The following is a 22,516-nucleotide window of genomic DNA, read 5'->3' as shown; positions in this document are numbered from 1 at the left end:
TTATTATTTGTCAGTGTAAATATGTGATAAAGATAGAAATCCCACAGAGAAGATCCAAAGGAGAATTTATTATATTATTAATTTGACAAACAGCTGTTAAATAAGGAAAATGAAGTTTAATAACAGCATAAGAGGAGGAACATGTGGGTGAAAGTTGGTTATAAAAGTAGTTATAGTAGAATGTCAAACTAAAACATGAATCTTGTTTGATGGTCAAACACGGTTAGAAAGAGATTAAGACTGAAGTGTGCAGAGGTGAATATCTAACACAGCCATGTGAGATTTTATGCAACGTCAACACATGAAAAAAACATGGGTTGTTATCTAAAATTAATTCATGATTTACACCATGAATATCATCCACGCATCTCTTAAAGTCATTCCTTTCAACGAACACTAAGATGCTGTCGATCATGGTGAGGTGAGACACAATCATATTTAATAAAAAAAAAAAAACCACCACGTGGTCTGTTGAGTGTGAATCGTAAGACAGGATGCAAAATGTGTCCAATATAATCCTCATCACGCCAAACATTACATAAATCTCCAGTTAATAAAGTCAAAGCATCAGGGATCTCAAATAAAAACCAGATAGTGTTATGTTTAACACTGTGCAGCATGTTCGTGCCCAAGGGGATACCATCTCACCATTTTCTATACAAACTAATGAATGAAATCTAAGGCCTACTAGGAGCATTAAGTGTTGAGAACCAATTCTCTTGTGCATCATACAGAGGGCTCACTCTCTCTAAAATTCAGATTACAAAGCTACAGAAGTCAGGGTTTATAGATTGTTTATAAAGTTGCTCCCGAAGAGCGCTCACAAACATTCATAATTTCATACCAATAACCTCATTGGCTTGCAGAGTAATGACTGGAGTGATAAGAGATTTGGATCAATGATAACATACGATCAGTACTAAGAATGTTAACACCACTGCAGAGGGACCCCGCTTCAAATCACATTAGGTTATCAAGAAACCATAGGATTTATCTTGGGCATCCAGCAAAGAAACTGAGAATTTGTTAGAGAAGCACTTGTAAAGTGTAATTGGATCAACTTCACTGCAAAGCACAAAAGATGAACTAATTCAAAGCATGTGCACGCACAGCCATCAAGAGATTTAAGACATGCTGAATGAAAGTTAGAAAAAAGGAAACATTTCTGGTTAAGTAGCTTTAAAGCAAATAAAAGGCTTTCAAAGTGTTTGCATCCCAAGGCAGCATAGCACTAGCAACTCATGGCATAAGGGGTCAACTGTGGAAATGCCCTTATACATTCACATGAACATTTATTCTGACTGATGACATGCTGGGAGTAAAACTGTACACTTGACATAAGAAGTGGTTTGATCTGTACGGTGCAAGGATAAAATATGAGGTAGCTCGTCCATTTGTACTTTTCTCAGGTTGGGTTTGCTTAATTTGAGAAACCAAATCAGCATCTTCCATTTCCATTAAACAGCCGCACATTCAGGCCGTGAACACATCAGCATAGCCCTGCCCACTGCTTCATCTCGATCCAAACTAAAAATCAAGTGGTTTCATGTAAAACGAGCCATCATAAAAGAAAGATTGTCATTCTCAGCTTGTTGTCAAAGACTTTGAGAGACCAGAGAAAGTGGGGGACCTTCAATCCAATGCTGATGCTGTTGGGCAGAAGGCTAATTCACATAAACTTTCTGTGGACTGGAACAATGTAAGTGGTATCCTAACACTAGCACCTGCATAGTTTATTCTCTTCTCAAAGCATCTCTCTCAACATGGATACACATTCGGTTACAAAAAGAAAATGTTTTTAAATCAACAAAATGTGGTAAAATATAATAAACAATAAAAACAATTTAATCTGTGCAATGTTTTATTCTACAGTTTATCCAGAGCTAAAAAGTTTGAACAAGACATAAGTAAATAAAAATAAAATAAAAAAACCTGGTAAAGAAACGACTCTCGAGTGGCTTCTGAAGCCACAACAGAGTGGATGGTTTTAGGTGAGAGGAGCCCCGTGTGATTTGTGAAACATGTCAGCCAGCCCACAAGCTACCTAAATGTGCAGAGTAGAGCCAGAAAGCACCAATTAACAATATCCATTTAATAAAATAGACCCACAGACCGGTTGAATCAAAACGCAGTTCATTGATAAGACCCCTGCAAAAAATCCAATATCACCAGTTTCCCCCACAGGTCAGCCAGTGGCGTGGAACAGAGTGCGTAGGTAGTGGGAGAGTGAGTCCGGTGACTCCTGGCAGCCCTGTGACAAACCACTGACCTGCACATCTGGGTAACAATTTAAGCTGTGGCCATTTCAAAACCAAGTCCATGTGAAAAGAATCTTTTTTTCTAACATATACAGTACTTTGTTGAATCATACATATATATATTTTTGAATTTCACCTAAAGCAAACAAGCAATGCAGGTGTCATTTCGCAAGGTCCCTGAATTGTCTGTCAAACGATGTGGGCAATCTGGGGTGGGCATACAGGTTTCCTCCTCTTCCTTTGAAGAAGAGGTCGGTAACTTAGTGAGAGGATGACAGCCAGGCAAATTATGTCCCATCACGTCTGTGATGACAGCCTCAATGCGAAGGTACAGACAAAAAAACAGGCAAGTCTTTACATCCAGAACGCAGTCACAAAGTGCCAGTGGAGACATCACCAGCTTTAGGTGTCCATGCTCCCTGTGACCTTCTGCCCTGTCCCACCCCCAGCGCACTAAGTGAACAAACTGGAGGTCAATCTTCCAGCAGGTCTCTGTCCAGATCCATGTAGGGCTCATCAATGTAGCTTGCTATGGCACACAGAGAAGTCCTGTCTGAGCCCAGCAGTACTGACACCGTCTCCTTCCAGTAGCTGAAGGGGATACAGGAGCTCTGGGAGGACAGAAAGCAGAGAGGATTTGGAACAATAAAACATTTTTTGGTGCTCGTTATTGAAGGCTTAACTGCAATGTCAAGTAACAGGTATACTTGGCTGATAATTTCACCGTTAAATAATATGGTAAATTAGGTTAGATCAAAGCGATCAGCTTTTGGGTTGTGTATATAATGGTGATAATAATAAACATTGTTAATGTTGAAGCAGCCATGATTTCTATTTCTGGCCACTTGGGGGCAGCGGAACAAGCAAATAAACATGGATAGAATAGCCCCCAAGTATTTGGGATTTCAGATTTTAATGGTACATACTCAACATGCACATGAGACTAGGGCCAGTGTCCGTTCATGTAAGGTGCCTTGTGTGAATAGTGAAGCCAGAAAATCCTTTTTTTATACAGGAATTATTTTATGGAATAGTCTTCCACTTCATATCAAAATGGCAGTTACGAAATGGGATTTTAGAGATAAAGTTAGGTCCTACTTATGGAATAAAATACATAATTAGGGGGAAATAAAATCTAGATTGGGGACAGGGAAATTTATTGTTTGGTAGGTCATGGTGTTTTAGCTGGTTTTTTGAGTTTTTTTTTAATTGTTTTAACCTTAGGACTGTATGTGTTTGCATGTGTATGTCCATGTGTATGTCCTGTTTCTCTTACATCAGGGACCATGTTGGAAAAAAGTGTTTCTCGCTTTTACATGTTATCCCTTGGATCCCCTTGTTGTCGTCTTTCTATATCCATAAATAAACCAAACCAAAAACAAGCAAATAAACATGGATAGAAAACAGTTGCCCATTTTCAACATTAGCATTCTTTTGGAGTTGTGTTGCCAAATTCTTATGGGTCAGACAATCGCTGGTGTTACTTTTTTGTGCATTTCTTACTAGCTGAAACACTAAGCTGGGAGCGATTGAGATCGCTTTGGAGGCGCAGCGTTTTTTCTCAGACGCTTTGCCTGTGGTTGCTATGATACGGAGCATCCACTGAGGTAAAAATGTATTCATTTCTCCTCCATTGTTGTTCAGCACTTACACAGTACATGTAGGATGCAGAGATGTTCACAAGTCATTTTTTGCAAGTCCAAGTCAAGTCTCAAGTTTCTGGCCATCTGATCTGTCCCTAACACTGTATTGTTAAATCTTATGAATTTAAAGCATGTCCTGTAGCTACCATCCATACAGTACAGTATCAACATCAGTTCTAGGATAACTTTATGGGGTCTACTTAACACATCCCTCTAGCCCTCGGACCTGGTGAAATATTAACCCAAGTCTGTCCCATCATTTGGATACAACTATAAAGATACAATTTGCATGTTCCCAGCATTAGCACAACACTTTGCGATGGTTAGCTTGTTACCTGTGAGGATATATGCCAAATGTAACATCTCTTTCACTCAAAAAAAAAAAAAAGTCTGTCAAAGTGGAAATCAAGAGAAAAGTGGCAGCGCCACACCAATTACAGAACATGCATCTCAGTGTCAGTCCACATTACACACAATAAGCAGTTTGAACTCACTGAAGTAATGCCATTTATTTTATGGCATTACATCAGAGACTCAGAGGAGGAGAGGTTAGTGAGGCCAGCGTCTCAACGGCAGGTGACAGTGCGCACGGATCCGCTGCGCCACCCATGGATGAAATAATGCAATCGTAAATAGGACTACAGTAACAGAAATATGTGCAGAATTAAGACAGTCAAGACGGCCCAGTGTTTGGTGGACCGGGTACACCTTGTTCACTTAATAGCCTACAAATCATCCACGTGATCATTTACGCATCACATGAGTTTGCCCACCCAGCACAGCGTTTGTTCCTGGGGAGATGGATCCATGCGTCCCACCTCCTGTGCTCCATGGATGTCGGAGCCTCAGCAACTACTAACTATAAGATACTATTTGCATGTTCCCAGCATTAGCTCAACACTTTGCGATGCTTAGCTTGTGACGATATATGCTAAATGTAACGTCTCTTTTCACATTAGTGTGTGAGTGACTGACCTATCTGGGTGTGTATTTAGATGCCTGATGAAGTCCGACGTTGTTGATCGGGCATCATTTATCTTGGTGCCACACACTTTGCATGTAACGGTTCGCTTACTACCACTGTTTACAAAGTTATTGAAAGCAAAACTAATGACAAAAGGCACAACTCCAGGAGGACTTTGTGTCGCCATCGGCAATGCATTTTTTGATAGGTGAGTGCGCGCACATAGGCGCATGCGTTACGTTGCACATTAGGCAAAGGGCAGGGGACATACAGCTCATCATACGTTTCCCCATCCGAATGCAGAGGCATTTTTTTTTCCTGGTTCTGTTGGATCACGCCCCATAGTCACAGCCCAATGGATCGGTTTCAGACTTGTACCAAAGAACAATCCATTCGTGCTAGCCGGGTTATGTATATAACTTGATAGTGCACACCTGAAAACACCGTGTATTTCTTTTTTTAGCAAGTTTGCTTTAGGGGTCATTGTGCATAAATATGAACACTACCGTTGCGGTCAATGAGCTTATCTGCCAACGTTAGCTACCGACGGTTACCTCGGAACAATCCTGCAAATAGATGGTAGCCAAGTGTGCCGTTACCTGAAACAGACGATTTAACGTCACCGCTTATTTTACACACAGTTTAGCAACAAACTAAACGCTGAGGGAAGATTACTACGTTTCCAAAATCATGGTTTTGAGCAGTCAGGTGATGCTGATGTTGCGCGATGTAAATCATGCGGCGCCCGAGTACATTTAACCGGCATTAAAATCGGCATATGTCAGACTGATCGGTAGGAACGCCGGTCATGGGCGATGACGTGAAAATTGGCCAATTTCGGTCACCAGCCGGTCAATCGGGGCATCTCTAGTAGTGCTGCTTGTAGAATTCTTCAAAACCAAATTGTACCCCAAAATTACTTTGAGAAGGACCCCAAACCACTTAATATGCAACTCCACTGTGTAGCCTACTACTGACTTACCTGACAGAGAACGTTGCAGATTCAGAATGTAATCCCAAAATATCACAATGAAAATGTGGAGTAATCAGACATTGGCGTCATGGACTAATGGCAGTGTGCTACCCTACGGTTACAAATGTAACACTTCAGCAGAGGTGTTTATTTCCATACAGGTTTAGTGGCTTGACGGTTAACGGTGAAGTAGGGGATTTGGTTCATGGGGGTATTTTGGCGACTGTAATGTTATTAGCGTTTTAAGTTAGCAGTAGACTTATAGCCAGGACACACCAGCCAGACGGAATAGTCGAAATAGTCTCATATTGTACTAAAATAGTTCACTGAAACATGTTTCTGAAAACATTTTAAGCGAGAAATAGGCCGTGCAGTTGCTGAATCTGTCTTCATTTCAGCTCAACAAAGGTCAGTTTAGAAGATTTGTCAGATTTTGAGAGACTCTAGTCACGCTCATTCTGCTCGCCATTTCTGGTTGAGTCCCGACTGCCCTGTCGCTGACTGAACATGTCAGGTCGGCCAAAATGAACGCCGACAGCCCCCCAAACTGACGACGGCACTGGACACACCGAACAGACTCGAGTCACTGACCTCGCCAGACTGTCCTTAGGCCAATTTTCGGCCCTGTGTGTCCCGGCCTTTAATTAACCCGACCCAGGGTGAGTCTGATGAAAACTGCTGTGTCTGCCCGGTTCAGCTCTGAGATTCTCTCGCATTGCACAGCGCTGTGAAGGAATAATCTCCGAGATTAGGTTATGTTCTGCCTCGGTTTAAGAAGTGGTGAATGTAGGCTGCAGCTCTCAGCAACTTAATGCCATATAGTGTCTGGCTTTTGTTTGACATTTAGTTTTGGCAAATGGCTTTTATTTATTTTTTAAAGATTTTTTGGGGCATTTTAGGCCTTTATTTGAACAGGACAGCTCAGACATGAAAGGGGAGAGAGAGGGGGAGCGACATGCAGCAAAGGCCGCAGGTCAGAGTCGAACCCGCGGCCACTACGCCAAGGAGTAAACCTCTATATATGGGCACCCGCTCTACGCAAATGGCTTTTTATTGAGTTTCCTTTTAGCAAAATAACAGACACTGAAAAGCGTAGGGCCTTTTTTTTTTTTTCAGCCTTATTCCACACACCAGTTGCAATGTTCCTTTCAGCTATCCACTTGTGCTCCAGGAAAGTGAAGACAAGTTAGTTTGGTATATCCAGCCATCATATAGCTAACGTTGGAAGCAGGAAAAAAAAAAAAAAAAAAAAAAAAAAAGTCAAAGGCGGTAACACCACCCCCGCTGTTGTAAAGCGTTCTGCATGTGGTGTCTGCGTGTGACTTGCAGGTTACCTTCCCTCCAAACACACCCCCAAACACGAACACATGGACTCATGGTACACCCCCACCATCCTCACTTTATTACATAGAAGAAAAGATTTAGGATTATTTTTTGTATATCCCCTGTCCTTGAACACTTGCTACAGCTTTAAGAATGGACTCTTCAGAATAATAAGTATCCTATCAAAATACATAACACAACTTAGCTAAATTTTTAAAATCATCTCTTCAATTTTGTTTCTTCATTTTAACCAATACGGAGGTCTACAACAGTTGTACAAGCTTGTGTTCCAGCCAAATAATACACGTCCAGCATGCGTACATGTTATTTCCCAGAAAGTTGTGAAGGTGTGCCAGAAAAGTGACTGAACGTAAACAGTAGACACTGAGAGGGGACTCCTATGTCATGCTGCTGACTTGCTGCTTGTTTGAAGCAGCGGCTGTAGACTTTGGCGAAATAAAGATAACTACTAATGCTTCAAATATGCTCAGGAAAGAGTGACAGCTACTCACGTTCTCCAGACAGGTGCTGTCTTTGTCCTTGTTGAGGTAGTGGCGCTGCCAGAAGCGCAGCAGGTTGTGGAAGTTGTTGAGCAGGCAGCCTGGGTACTTTTCGGCGTACTCCTTCTCCCGCAGGGCGTTGAGGTAGAAGGGCAGTTTTGCCTTTCTTCTGGCCAGCATCAAGATCACCAAACTGGTGTTTAAACAGCTCACATTCTCCTGCAGGAGAAATGTGATGGATGCAAGAAGGAACAAGATTGGAATTTTGAACACAGAGAGACACACAGAGAGACACACAGAGAGACACACACACACGTTACTTTATCTTAAAAGATGGTTCTGTGAGTCCAATCATTTCTTATTCTTGAACTGTGAGTTTCTCTGAATACATCTGAACAAATGAAACCAGACCTGTGTGAGTGTCTGTACGTTGATGATGTTGATCAGACGGAAGAGGAAGGCCAGCCTGTTCTCAACTCTGGCCATGTAGGACAGCAGGCAGCATTCAGAAAGCACCTCCACCACTGGGAAAATATATAACACTGAAATCAGTGGTTAAAGGGGTGATAGAATGCAAAACCGATTTTACCCTGTCATAGTTGAATAACGACAGTTCGGTGGGTAAATAGGACATACATAGAAGCTCAAAGTCCCACTGACACCCCTTTACTATGAAAATTTCATATTTTGAAACTGCCGCTGAAAACGGGCGAATCCCAACAAAGCTGGAAGTTGACGTCAACCTCCCAAAAACCGGAACCTTTGTCAGCCCATGGGTGTATTAAGAGAACGGTCACAACATTTACATAGGCTACACAGCTGACCTGAGATCAGGTAGAACATTTACATAGGCTACACAACTGACCTGAGATCAGGTAGTCTTCTGAATCTAGGTAGGTCACGCAGATCTCTGCTATTCCATTACAAAATTCACTTCTGAAACTTTTTTATGGGAGAAATCAATTATGTAAGGCTCAAATATGGGCCGTTTTACTAAAATGGATGGCTAATTGCAAATTTTGTCCGACTGTGTGTCGGAGTTCAGCGCCGGTGCTGCCTGTGTTGTTGCCTCGCCGCCTGGCCTTAGGATAATGGACTACTAAACGCTGGTGCTCTGACAGAGCTCCAGGGCCTGCAGCTCCCCTCTTCCTGCTAGCTAAATGCCCGGTGTGTGTGAGTAAGAGCGCGGTCAGCGAGCTTGTTACGCCAGCAATCTGTTACCACAGGTTCCAGTTAATCTTTTAATGTGTGTAATTATAATGTGTTGAGTTATTTAAACAAACGATTGGGGAAATAAACGCTGCTTGTCCGCGAGTCTCATTGATAGAGCCTGCGGCTGGATGGAGCTCTATCAATGAGAGCTAGCTCCTCCTAGAATTCCTCTGAAATTCACAAATATTAATTAACTTGAAATCAGACACCGTTGTTAGCTTTATAAGACATTTAGGGAGATGTTGTATAAGTGGCGTGACAAAATTCAAACTGTAAATATAGCTAGTTATGCTGACAGCCAGCCAAGATTAACTGGAACTGTTGTAAGAGATTGCTGGTGTAACAAGCTCGCTGACCGCGCTATCACTCTCACACACGGGCCATTTAGCTAGCAGGAAGAGGGGAGCTGCAGGCCCTGGAGCTCTGTCAGCGCAGCAGCGTTTGGTCCATTAACCCCAAACCGGTGACTTTGCGCGGGTATCGAGTGCTGTGGGCTGCAAGCCGTAACGGAGCTCAATCGAGCTCAGAGCAGGCCGGGGTGTGTAAAGGAAGACAGGACAGGCAGCGAGGCAACAACACAGGCAGCACCGGCAGCTGAACTCCGACACAGTCTTACCAAATTTGCAATAAGCCATCAATTTTCGTAAAACGGCCCATATTTGAGCTTTATATAGTTGATTTCTCGCTTAAAAAAGTCTCAGAAGTGAATTTAATAACGTAATAGCCCGACAAACAATGTATAACTTTGCAATGAGACCTGCTGTCGAGTCTCCCATGTGTTTCTATGTAGTTTGCTCAAACCAATCAGCGCGTAGCTCATTCTGAATATTCATGAGCATACCATATTTGGAAGAAAAGCTCTTGTTCCAAATAGAGCCATATTCACAGGGTAGTTAAGGGCCTAATAAAATAGCATTCGGGCAATTTTCAGCCCAACCAATGTTACATACCCCATTAGGAGACCTTAAGGAACAGTGTAAAATACCCTATTTAAATCATTCTATCACCCCTTTAAAATCTACTATAGGAATAACACTTCCATCTATGTATGAACAGGAGAAAGTATTTTTATATTTTGGGGGGTTTTGCGGCATTGTCTTTAAATAAAAAATGATCTGAGAAAACTATTGTAATTGAAACTTTCATTAACACACATTTTCAAATTTATCTAAACTTGAAATTTGTGTTTGGTAGATTATTTCTCGGTGGTAACAATGCTTTTTGGCAATCAATCTTATACCGTTGGAAAGCCTGTTTAGTTCCCTTTCAAATGGTGCCCCATTGTAAGGAGTATTTTCACTGCTTTATATGCCAGCAGACAGCCCTTTCCGAAGGGGAACTGAAGCGGTTATCTGGGCTCTCTTCAAAGCTACCATACTCCTTTGATCTCACAGATGACTGCTGGCCTCGATTGGTGAATTAGTTTGTGTTTCATGTGTGACTTTGGTGAATCCAAACTAACCATTTAGTATTAAGAGCAAAATAAATAGTCAATGCTAGCTGCTAGTGTAGGCTAACATTACCTACGTTCCATAGCAACCACTTCGGTATGTGTAGGCGGCCAGCCCAAGAGGGTTTATTTTATTGTGAACATAATCATTTATTAATAAAAATATTTAAAATTGGCCTCGCATCTGGCAACACCCCTTAGCTGATATATAATCACAACATACCATGGCCTGTCATGAGGTATTGCTTAAATATACCTCGTCACTCCTTGAAGCTGCTTTTCATGATTTTTTTTCCATTGACACAAATCACCTAATTTTATATTTTGTCACACACTAGCAACTATTTGACAAAATGCATCTATCCTTAGTTATTCTTTTATCATACGTAAGTCCCAAAGGGCTGAACGAAACAGGAATAAGGACAGGAACAGTGCCTGAATCCAACTAGTCAAAAATCAACTATTATTTAATTCAAAACTAGAAATTATTTTAGTAACTTCTCCTTTAAGTGTTCTCTAATCAACTTTTCTACATGTGTACATTTTCCATCCCAGTTTACCTTTGACATCTTCAGTCTGGCTCTCAAAGCGGTCCAATGAAAGGACAATGCAGCGCACCAGCATGTTAGAGTCCACCAGAGAACTGTTGATCTGCGTCAGGAAGGTCTGAAACTACAGAAGAGAGATCAAATTATACCATCAGTATAGTATAGAATACTATTAGACATACTTGTTCATCCACCACACAAGCTGAGAAATGGTTTCAACATTTTATTTTGTTAGGCAAGCATATAAATTTTTGTAACGCATTTAAGGTGTACACAATTATACCTTCTCTGGAGTGTTGACATATTTGTTGAATCTTTTGAAGGCATCGATGTTAAACTTCATGAGCTCTCCAAGCAGATCAAAGTAGCTCTGTAGGACATCTCGAGACGTACAGCCACTGTCTATGATGCAAAACAGGATGTGCTGTCGAGGGATGGAAGCAGAAAGTGAGCAGCTGTACATTCAAGAGAATTCAAAATCAAAGACAGCTCTGGGTAGTGTGGAGGGTCTTCACGGATGATGAGAAAAACAATATATGGTTGTAGTTTTACCTCTAGTAGTCCCCTCTTCAGGAGGAACATTTGGTCTGCATAGGAGGTGGCTCCTCTGAGAAAACTTTCCACTGCCCTTGCCTGCCAGAATCTACAAACACAAAAGAAAGCTTCAGCAAAGCTATAAAAAATAAAAAAGAACAGAGAGCCTGATACTCCAATATGGGGACTCTTTTAAAGAAGGCTGACATATCATCATCTTTATCTCTGGCGTCTTAATCTTTGGCCTACGTGATGCTGACCTGAATGACGAGTCTGGAGGCTCCCTCTTCATGACAGTGAGAAGGCGTGTGAGAAGGCCCTTCTTCCCGTCACACACTAGGCTTCGGTCTGTGTTGACCAGTGCTTCCACCTCAGGGATGTTAGCCTTCATGGATATGGCACTCAGTTCATTCAGCTCCTGGCTATTCAGCAGGAGGTATTTATTCCTAAAGATAGGTAAAATATTTTAAACAACATAGCTTGAAAGAAAAAAAATCAACTCCCATGTCATTAAATTAGGGGTCACTTACTCATGGTGATCACTGAAGCTCTGAAGTAGCCGCAAGAACTGGATTTTGAAGGATATTTCCTGCACAATGAGAACAAAGTGTTAATGGTTATGCTCAACTTGAAAATGTTCAATTTAAACTGCACAGAGCCAGTTTGCAAGGATAGTGTTGAAATTCATACTGGACTACAGTCGCAGTTCTCATTTTGGCCATGGACGACATGATTTGAGGCAGTGTATTTCCTCCAGATCAGCTTGTCAAACAGGTTATTGAGCCCTGGGATGAGACGAAACTCTGCCAGCATCTTGTGGACCTGTGAGACACAATACAGGGCACAGTAAAACAACACTCCAGCTTAAATCTCAAGGATAGACGAGATGTGTGCTGTTAAGTACCTGGTTTCTCTGTCGGCCCATAAGGAGGACACACAGCACATAGAGCACTTCTACTTTATACATGATCTCATGGACAATCTTCATGGACTGGGGCAGTCGATGTCTCAGAGGGCTGGTGGCCAGGGAACTCTCATCTGATGACTCTGGAGGTGAGGGAAAAAAGAAATCTGTCAAAGTTTATAGGATTTAATCAGTGTAAGGAACTGGCAGCACAACTGACTCGTCTCACCTGTACTGCTTTGTTCAGCCTCCTCAGTAGCCATCTGCATGAGGGCGTCCAGGACCAGAGCATTGTCTAGCCATGTGTACCAGTCCTCCAGCTCCTGCAGGAAATTAGCTCCTGTGGCCTCCGACACCTTTCTAGTGGCCAGCTTACACAGCCGCTCAATGAATCCAGGGATGTTTAGCAGGGTTACTATTGGAAAAATAGTAATAGTATTGACAGTTCACAATTTACTGATCCATTCTTTAGCAATGGCACAAAATACATTATAGTATGGAGTGAGAACTATGTACTAGGGCTGCATAATATATTGTTTTAGCATCGAAACTGCAATGTGCGCATGTGCAATAGTCACACCACAGGAAGTGTGATGTCAAGTCAGGCAAATGAACCTAAACATGTCATGCTACACTGGACAATAAAACCAGTGTGTTTATGATTAAATGGTTTATGAGAGCAAATCGTTCATAGATCTAGCCTCTTCATTCTGCCCTCAAACGTGCACCAGATTAATGCATTCAACTAAAAATGTTGTATATTCCTGTAGTCTATATTTTCTTTTAAATATTGCCAAAAAAAAAAAAAAAAAAAACCTACCCTGGTTGACCTCGGCCCGTGAGGGGCTAGCATTGCTTTTCTGCTGTGCATTTTTGGCCAACAGGGTGTGCTTGTCGTCGTTTCCTACATCAGGTTCTGAGATAGTGACAGAGAGGATGCGGCAGAAGTTGGCTAGTTGTTGTTGGTCAAAGCTCTGGACCAGGCCTGACAGGTTGGGGATGCCTTCTAACTGGATCATTTCCTGGAAAATGCAAACAAATGAACGGTTAACAAACTAAAAGCAGAAAGACGTCAGACATTTAACATTTATGTGATTAACAAGTTGTGAGATTGACCCTGACTGAACCTGCAAAAACTGTAGCAGTTTTTTCCCTTCATATTTCAATAGATCAGTTTACTGATAAAAGCTAAAAAGATATTTACCCATAAAACATACAGAATATAATTTTGACTTTTCATTTTTTTTTTTTAAACAGCAACAAAACATCAGCATTATAGGAAGGGGAAATTGTGTCTTGTATATGTTTCTCCCTCCATTATTGTAGCAATGGTTCATAATTTATTTTGCCAGGCTGAATTACCTGTGATGTTTTGTGATCTGAAATACTGACAAATGATCAGGACAGATTTCTTCCTTAGGCCTAGTACATAATCCATGCAAGGTATGCCTACGCATACATTATCTCTAGACTACTAATCCACACAGGGAAAGAAAAGCCACTGTAATGATGGGAACAGGGTCCTTAAAAACAGAGGACATGTGTGTTTTTACACACTAAATTCCCCATTGCCAGAAAAAGAGGAAACAAATGTTTTTGTACTTGCTTATTTGCATTTTTCTTTCCATCTTTCTTTTTTTTCCCTTTTCCATTTTTTACCACCGCTACCGGAAAACGCATAATTCTATAGAGGGTTATACTTCTGTCATGATGTTGCAGGTTAATATCATAGTGTTTCTATTTAAAAGGAGTTTAAAATGTCAACTGTTGTAAAACCATTACAAATAATGTAGACATGTTCATAATCTCCCCTAAACATTCATATTGACATTCTCTCACTGTATGATATAAAGCAGGGAGGGGGTTTGCACTGGAAATACCTTTGCTAAATAACAAAATATTAATGTCAAATACTAAATAGAAGAGGATACACTTTTGTCAAACTACTCCTAGTTGTCATCACCACCACTTAACACTACCAGGCCCAGCAATATGAACAGTAGAGTAGGACTATAACAATTACGTAATTGTCTGATCGCCTTTTTTTTAATTTTTTACATAATCGCCCTCTGTTTTACCGCAATTAATTGGTAACATTAGCTAGGGTCATAAGGGGTAGGGCTGTTCATGGTAATTGTCAATTTTATGTTAATTTAAGAAAAAAATTCAATGTTTTATGATAATAAAGAGGCGTGGTTTACTTCATAGGATGTGTACTTGTGTTATTACATTATCTGGGTCACATAACAGTGAAATAACCAAAAGATGTATCCTGGGATTCATTCAAAACGTCATAGAATCTGGTAAATTGCGCACATAAAACTCCCCCTTTAAGAATACTGCTGGCTTGCCAAATGTGTCACAGCACAAATCATGAAGTGACTTCATAGCATGAGGATTTAATACAAGTAATACAAGTATAACTCTGACCTTTTTAACTCCAAGTATATCTTCAATTAGGGTAGCAGTCTGTAGGAAGGTCTTCTTGTTTGTCATGAGGGTGAAGAGAAACAGAACGAAGTCATCCCTTGCTGCCAGGCTCTTTGTGACCCCCTCTGTCTATGAATTAAAGAAGAAAATGTGCACTTTATTTAAACCATGCCGTCTGTAAACATTATCCTGTTTTGAGACTATGTAACAGCACAAACCAACTGCAAGGAAAATACTTCCTACTTATACACATGCGCTAAATAGAAGCAAGGTATGATGCACCTCTGACATTTCTCTGGTATGTACAAAATGTAATAGGATACTTACACATATACAACAGTTGTAGAGAACACTAAGGCAGTCCTTGACCAAGTCATCATTCACTGTTGAAACAGAACCACAGACAGTCAAATTGCAAGAACAAATCATGAAATCAAAATCAATGATCATGTAAAAACTTGTCAACTTTCCAATAAAAGCAGACATATTCACGTCAGTACTTACTATTGGCTTTTTTCTTCTGCATAGTTAATGTGGGTCTCATCAAGAGCTCCACAAGCAGCTTAAGAGAAACAGAAAAATAGTATTCAATGCTGTAAGCAAATACTGCATTTACATTTACAGTGCCTCTGTATGAGTTGTACTACACGACAACTGATTCTCCAGAGGTAACAAGCTTCGGAATCCAATAATTACAGAGCATCAAGCACTAGGAATGTCAGACTTACATTGACTCCACCAAAGAGGTCAAAGGTGTACGTGTTGGGGAAGGTAGATTCCTGAGCGGTCTTCCTGTCCTCTGTGACAAAAGACATGGCCTCCATGGAAAGCTGGGATGATAGAACCTGACAAAAACCATTGTCCACATGTAATTTACATCACAGAGGCTCCAAAGTAAAACATTCAGCAACAAGTGGTTAAAACCATTAATTCCAGAGCCTTGTTGATGGATGGACTAGTGCTGTGTGGCTAGTTACCTTAAGAAAGTTGTGGGCATGGGAGAGGTCATTATTGGGATGGCTGCTCTCGTAGAGCTTCTGCAGCAGAGTTGGGATGCCATGCCACTTCGCCCGTTTATCTCTCTCCTGGAGCAGGCCTCCTGGGAGCTAAGACACAAAAAGAGGCAACCTTAAATAGTGCAATATATACAGGGAAAATGTATGTAATGTTATTTACATTAGCATTCAAATGTATTTTTGCTTGTACTAGTGGAGGTCAGGCTGCAATCTTGAGAAAAATATACATTTTATTCTGGCCATAATAGCATTTTATTATTACAGAGGAAAAAGCAGAGTGTGCTTTCAAGTAAAGAAAATATATGCCATCTATAAAATGTATGCGGATAAGGTCCCATGAGATTTTTTAATGAGATTATAGTTAAGCCAAACCTTAGGTCATGTAGTACAACACTGCAACTAGGAGAACAGAAACCAAAAGCAACTAAGCAGATTCTTATGGCATCCCTGTAATAACTAAAAGTGAGAGACAAGAGGCCTGGCCTGGCCTCTTGTCCTTCACTTTCACTTAGATCCAAAATCTAAGACGATATCTAGTCTCATATCACGATATCCAAAATCTAAGACAATATCTAGTCTCATATCACGATATCCAAAATCTAAGACGATATCTAGTCTCATATCACGATATCGATATATTGCCCAGCCATAATTTTATAGATATACCTAGTGTATTTATTGACTCAACAGGTAATGAATTGTTTTTGTCTGGTTGTGACAGCAATCCTCAGTGTTGAAACCCTTAAAAAAAAAAAAAAAAAAAAAAAGGCTGTGACAACAGCGGGAATTTAAAGATATGCATGAAAAATGACATGATAATTCCTCACCTTGCATGTCAAAAAGCTGAGATCTTTTGACTCTGTGCATTTACTCCTAAAACTAATAATGGTATGTTTTTGTAAGGGAGACACATTTTGTAAAATCTGGGGATCATTTCCTCTATACATGATCAGCAAACAAACCCAATCCTCCTATTGCCATTGAATACCCACCCAACTGGTACTTAAGGCCCAGTTTACACAACAATGCTCGCGGGTGAAAACGACAAAATATTTTATCAGATGTGCCTTTCGTTTAGACAGCGTTTTTGGGGCTTAAAAAACGCAAAAAAGTGAAAGCACCCTCCAGAGTGGAAATCTTAAAAATGCTCCACCGTCACGTTCCCGTCTAAAGGGTAAAAGCATAAAAGTCTGCTGATTACTCGCCCATGGCCACTCTGCCATTGGGTATCCACAGTCTGCCTATACTTGGTCCGGATGGCTTTCAGCTTTGATGATATCTGACTTTTACAGAGAGCATCTTTCTCCTATGGATATGACGTCCCTTCAGGTACAGGACACTGCTGAAGAAATTCGGTCCATATGTCTATATATTTTGACCGGCAGGACTCACAGTCCACACCCTGTCGTGCCTTTGTAATCTAATGTTGTTTAGAGCAATAACTCCACCTCCTCGTCTGTCCAGACAAAATTGTCAATGCAACGCCACTTTTGCGTTTTCTCTTCAGATCGTTTCCGTCTAAACATAGCCTAAGTGCCTTTAAAATCCCTGGAAATCAGTATGACCAAAACAAGAAACTGAAATGTAGCACTATACCTTTTCTCATTCAAGATATTGTATATTCATATGCTTAAACCCTGTAGTTAAGTCATCAGAGGCAATTACTATCCACCCATTTTAAAGTTAAAAAACAATGCTGACTACCCCTGCAGCCCAAAGAGCACTAACAACTGATTTCAGAGTCTACAACTCTCACTTGATGACAGAGTAAGTCTTCATATTTTTGTAACTATTGATCAAGTTTATAACATCTGCTAACAACAGCTTTTGGCATACTGACGAGATGACCATGGAAAGCCTTCGCTGAAGCCTTCAAGACTAACTTAACAACAATAGTGTTGAATGTGGAAACTGTCTCAAAATTGTGAGAAGTCTTATAATACTGGTCCAATTACACATTTTCAAGGTTATCGGGGATATTTTTAGACGTAAGGTCTGCATCATAGTGACATTTCGCTTCACCACTGAGACATAGCTACTACCTTGAAAACTGCCAGTCAGCAAGAAGGTAAAGGCACGACACTGGCTCTACAGGAATAAATGGCTTCATCAGCTTTACAATTTAACAGCTGAAGTCACAAACGTGTTACGAACAAAGTGAAATAAAGATACAGTGGCTGAATGTGTGAAAATGTCAGGACAGACCTGTGCTACGTTCATATGCATAAACCTATCAAAACAGTTTAACGTTACGTCAACTGACGTTAGCTTTATATCGAAAGTAACGAACAAATAGGCCCTATGTGCTACAAAGTTAAAATAAATATCGTATAAAGGTTTGCTTGCGTGGAGCTAAAAAATAAACTTGCGAACTTGTCCAAACAGCTGTGGCCTATCTATTTATGGAAACGGTAACGTTAGTTATAGCTTGCTAGCTAGCTAGTGGTTAGTGTGTCGTTACGTAATCACCTGAACTGGCTTAGCTAGCTAACGTTAGCTGACGTTACACCGTAACATTAGCAAACATTACTGCCATTGATTACATGATTTAAGAGCTTCCGAAATTGAACAACGGGCTCCCGATTAACATTGGGCGATACAAAACAATAACAACCCGTCAATGCTTCAGTTCTAAGCGTTTCTATATCGTAGTAAACCTGGCAGATAATGCTAAGCTAACGTGGGGCTAACAACAAAAGACCCACTTGAAGCGGACCTTGTTTCATGCACTTGTAGTGCTAACGATATTTGCCTTGTCAGCGAGCAAATATTATTGTCCAGAACTCAATGTCGTAAAAGTTTAAGGTTTTCATTTTAAAAACACCCCGTAATGTTCGAGCTAGCTGCAAAGCAAAAGCTGACAGGGGCGACTGGATCTCCAGTCAAGTCTCCAGGACAACGTCTTCGTTTTCAGGCTGGACTCTGAACGCAAGTCCCTGGTCTTTCAGATGTCTTTACCGACGAAACATGCATCGTTTCTCTTACCTGCGTCCCTCGACTGAAACCCTGACCAGTAATTTTACTAGCCGTGAACTTTGTGACGACATTGCCGTTGCAATTTCTTCGTTTTCCTCCAGTACAAGGGGACTCGGACCCCAGAAGCGTCGCCATTATTTCTTCTTCCTGAACTGAACTGTTCGGGCAGGAAGTGGAAGGCTTTGATGAATTATTGGAGGTAATTAAGCGGCATCTGGTGGCAGAGAAGCACACTCTGCAAGAATCAAGTGGCTTCAATGACAAACATATATAACGCTAGGCCATACCATACATTATTATACCAAGAAAATACAGGCGAGACTCTCTTTTGTGTTGCTCATTTATCACATAGCTAACATATTTTATTGGATTCCAATATCTTAACCATAAAAACAACAATCATATTACAATAGAATTTGCATTTTCATATTGCATTCAACAACACATATTAAATTAAGAAAAACATTCAACTTTTCAAACCAGTTGAGAACAAATGTCTCACAGACTTGCAATTTTCAGCTCACACCTTGTGTGCCTCTTTAAACACACAAAAAACAGTCTTGTTGCTGACATACAGTATATTGTTACAACATACATTGTAGTGTCTTAGCCCTTCCGCAACTCCAGGGCGGTCTGCAAAGACTACATTTGGGCATGCCGATGACCTCATCCATTGGCTTGCCCAAACTAGAGATGGGACAGGCCAGCATCTGACTTCCCTCTATCTGACTTCTTTTTGTCAGACTGATCCACTACATCTCCTCAAGTGTCCCAGCTGTGATCGTTGCCCTCTGTCATTTGGAGGTAGGAGGTGATGGCCTCCCTCAGCCCTTCGCTCACCAGAGAGTTGTCTGACTCTGTTCTCTTCCTCTTGAAAAGCACTGACCTGGAAGAGACAAAAAAAAAAGGATTTTCAAAGACTAATAAACTTCACAAAGATGAATCAATTGTTATTTAAGCAGGACACTCATGCTCTGCTGTAATGTCATGAGTGACATCTCGTGGCAGTCATTAGTCGAAGCAAGGACAAGTCTGCCGCACCTGCTAATGTCCTTCCAGTTGATGGTAGGCCTTCTGACAGTTGTGGGTAAAGGCCTGGCTTCTCTAGCGTCTAAACCCTGGATGAAGCAAGGCTCTATCAGCCGACAACACAATCCACTTGCAGACTCTGTGAGAAGAGGCAACATTTTAATATCCATTTTTTAGAGTTATCTCTGGTATGTTCAGGAAGGGAAAAAATTACATCATCCGTGCAAACCTGAATAGTGTTCCACCAGGTGATGCAGGGATGGGAAGGAAATCCCTGGAGATATGTAGACCCAGCCATTTGCAAGGCAAGGGATTCGGTAGTGCTTTACACCGTCCAAGTATGAAGTGTTGGCCCTCTTCAGGACAGACAGCGAGTAACAATCTGAACATAAAAAAAGACCACAGATGCAGCAGTTAAACTACACGGCCTTGATTCTTAATTTTGCACATAATTAATGCCAGCACTGATTCATATTCCCTTTCCTTCTTAAACCATAGTTCTAGTTGTTTCTAAGGCAAATTAAGCCATTCTAATGATCTGACTACTGTCACTTCTACAAGCAACATTCTTTTAATAGTGGAACTGCATTAGAAACCATTAAAAGTATCCGCACATGATATTTGAAAGCTCATTTTATGTCCTGGTGTCACAGTTTGGGCTTGGATTGAGTATGTTTTGAATGCAATTCACAGTGGGGAAAAAAAAGAACCCTCTAACCTTTGTTTGACTCTGACTCTCGAATCAAGAAGGCTCCGCTCGGGTTATTAGGCTGCATGAGCAGCTCCGCTGCTTTGTACCTGCTGATGCCTGTGAACAGCCACCTGAACAGGGAGAAGACACAATGGGACAATAAGACGTAATGTTGTCATAAAGACAAATAAATAAATAAATATGTATCTTATGTAAATATGTATGTTTCTGTTGGTTTCAAGTTTTAAAAAAATCCACTGGAACAGTATCAAAGCACATTCCCCACTGGAGGAGGACTGAAACTACAGGAGGCAGAGGCTGGTGTCATGTCACTGGAGAGAACACAAGTTTTGTTCCAAACCTCTGTCTCCACTGAGGTAAAGGTTGCCTATTCAGAGACTCCTCCCACCTGTCATGGGGACTCCCCACCCCACCCCACCCACCCACACACACACAGTAATGAGACAGATGTCTTAACATGAGTTGTTATGACAATGACCTACCTGTGTGTCACCTTGGCGATGTAGATGGTGGGAACGTAGCTCTCACGGCCTGTGGTTGTGGATCTCACCAACATATAATCACCGTCGCTGTTGGAGAAAATAACCAGTAATGACTAACTGTATCTGTCTAGGTGAAAACAACTGTGAGGCTGAAACATTAGGAGCTACATCACATACTCTGATATGATGGTGAGTCGTTCCCCAATGCACATGGTCAATTCTGTACCCTCTAAAGATGGATAGTTACAGAGGGATACAACAATGCTCTCCTGGAGGGCTGCAGAGAGAAAAAAGGAGAAGCATATAATAAACCAAATTCTGGTTGTTAACATTTTTCTTTGTAGTTGATGTCTTGGGAAAATAACCTACGTGGTGATAGAGGTTCAGGTGGATTTTCTAGGATTGTCAGGTTGGATTGACATCGGATGGGGCAGGTGCCCATGTTCTTTGGTTTCTTGCTGATTTGAAATGGCAGAAAAAGAGACACAGGGCGAGATGGGGAGCATAATTAGAAAATGGTCTGTCTTCAAAGGCCTTCAATACCCTTCACATTCATAATCCTATTATCCCTAGTTATTACATTATGACCGCCATCCGTGAAAGAGCTTACAGGTACTGCACACTATTTTGTAACCTGACAACAATACCTACATGTTGATGATGCAGGAAGGCGCCTAACCACAACAAGAGGCATTGATATCCTGTGTTAAATTTCCATGCAACATGTTTACGAGGAATAAAATCTACTTCACACGAGTGATAGATTTAAAAAATGAATAGATGAGATTTCATTCTTAAGATGCATACTACTTTTTTTTTAATAATAGCAGCAGGAAGTTAATAAAATATCAAATAAACAGTTTAACCTGTAAGTGATTTCTCCATTCATATGAAATTGATATTTCATTTACAGTAATACAGGTGATCAGGCAGTAAGTTTACTAATATTCTGGAGGTAAAAGTCAAGTCATTGAACAAAACAAAGTAAGAAAACTTCTTTCAGGCAAAATACCATCACCAGAGCAAGTAACACAGGCTACTCACCTCCTTCAATTTCTGTATTAAGTGTTTGTCCCGAAATGATATTCCGCACAAGTAGTAAGCCAGATCTTTCTCAGATCAACTGGTAAATTACAAATCTTTTTGATGAAGAAAAAAAAAAGGCTTGTCTGCCTTCAGCACACACATACACACAGATTCCTGTAATATGTGTGCAAGCTCAGGTTTCCACTCAGGCCTGCTAATTAATCAGAATGTGTTCCCTCCTCTGCACTGTTCCCATGAAGACGGCTGTTTTTACAGCTGTTTCTAGTGGTGGCTGACTGAAGAGACGAGACATCCTGCATGGCCTTTATGTATGTCACCCTGCTGCAGCTTCCTGTGACGCTCAAGGCCTTGACATCCTGACTCAGAACAGCTCGTGTTGATCTCTCAAATGCAGAATGTTTTCAACTGGGGCTTATAGAGCATCCCTTCTACGTAAGCAACATTTACACTACATGTACATGCACCTTGTGGTGCAATGTGGTGGGTTGAAACAGTGACGTTATTTCACACAGTTG

At 40.9% G+C, this 22,516-nt stretch overlaps 2 protein-coding genes across 3 annotated transcripts; both read right to left on the bottom strand.

Moving 5' to 3' along the window:
* Positions 1-48: 48 nt before the first annotated feature.
* On the bottom strand, positions 49-18,947 carry trpc4apa (transient receptor potential cation channel, subfamily C, member 4 associated protein a). Its single transcript, XM_028577056.1, has 18 exons — positions 18,741-18,947; positions 15,717-15,845; positions 15,468-15,584; positions 15,244-15,301; positions 15,067-15,122; positions 14,740-14,868; positions 13,130-13,331; positions 12,539-12,724; positions 12,310-12,452; positions 12,096-12,227; positions 11,936-11,994; positions 11,666-11,851; positions 11,424-11,514; positions 11,155-11,295; positions 10,884-10,995; positions 8,073-8,185; positions 7,674-7,880; positions 49-2,869 (listed from the first exon to the last, which is right to left on the bottom strand). The coding sequence occupies exons 1-18, from the start codon at positions 18,864-18,866 to the stop codon at positions 2,732-2,734; spliced, it is 2,325 nt and encodes a 774-aa protein (XP_028432857.1). The 5' UTR covers positions 18,867-18,947; the 3' UTR covers positions 49-2,731.
* Positions 18,948-19,073: 126 nt separating this feature from the next.
* Positions 19,074-22,263, bottom strand: sla2a (Src like adaptor 2a). 2 transcript variants are annotated; one of them, XM_028576254.1, is made up of 8 exons: positions 21,999-22,263; positions 21,324-21,412; positions 21,132-21,231; positions 20,955-21,041; positions 20,479-20,582; positions 19,990-20,142; positions 19,773-19,899; positions 19,074-19,617 (listed from the first exon to the last, which is right to left on the bottom strand). In XM_028576254.1, exons 2-8 carry the CDS (start codon positions 21,394-21,396, stop codon positions 19,494-19,496), a joined length of 768 nt encoding a protein of 255 aa, XP_028432055.1. In that variant the 5' UTR covers positions 21,397-21,412; positions 21,999-22,263; the 3' UTR covers positions 19,074-19,493. The 2 variants fall into 2 exon arrangements, with proteins under 2 accessions (XP_028432055.1, XP_028432056.1); XM_028576255.1 differs by having other exon boundaries at positions 21,324-21,408.
* Positions 22,264-22,516: the final 253 nt, after the last annotated feature.

The sequence above is a fragment of the Perca flavescens genome, chromosome 4 (genome assembly GCF_004354835.1).
Source record: "Perca flavescens isolate YP-PL-M2 chromosome 4, PFLA_1.0, whole genome shotgun sequence".
NCBI lineage: Eukaryota > Metazoa > Chordata > Actinopteri > Perciformes > Percidae > Perca > Perca flavescens.
This window is presented reverse-complemented; position numbering and strand designations above follow the sequence as displayed.

Coding starts and splice junctions, on each gene's coding strand:
- sla2a (XM_028576254.1), bottom strand. CDS start 21,396: ATGGGCACCTGCCCCATCCGATGTCAATCCAACCTGACAATCCTAGAA. Junction 21,042..21,131: donor CGACTCACCATCATATCAGA/GTATGTGATGTA, acceptor TTTCTCCAACAG/CGACGGTGATTATATGTTGG. Junction 20,143..20,478: donor AGAGTCAGAGTCAAACAAAG/GTTAGAGGGTTC, acceptor TTTTATGTTCAG/ATTGTTACTCGCTGTCTGTC.
- trpc4apa (XM_028577056.1), bottom strand. CDS start 18,866: ATGGCGACGCTTCTGGGGTCCGAGTCCCCTTGTACTGGAGGAAAACGA. Junction 15,585..15,716: donor ATGCCCACAACTTTCTTAAG/GTAACTAGCCAC, acceptor GGTTTTTGTCAG/GTTCTATCATCCCAGCTTTC. Junction 15,123..15,243: donor GCAGAAGAAAAAAGCCAATA/GTAAGTACTGAC, acceptor CTGTTTCAACAG/TGAATGATGACTTGGTCAAG.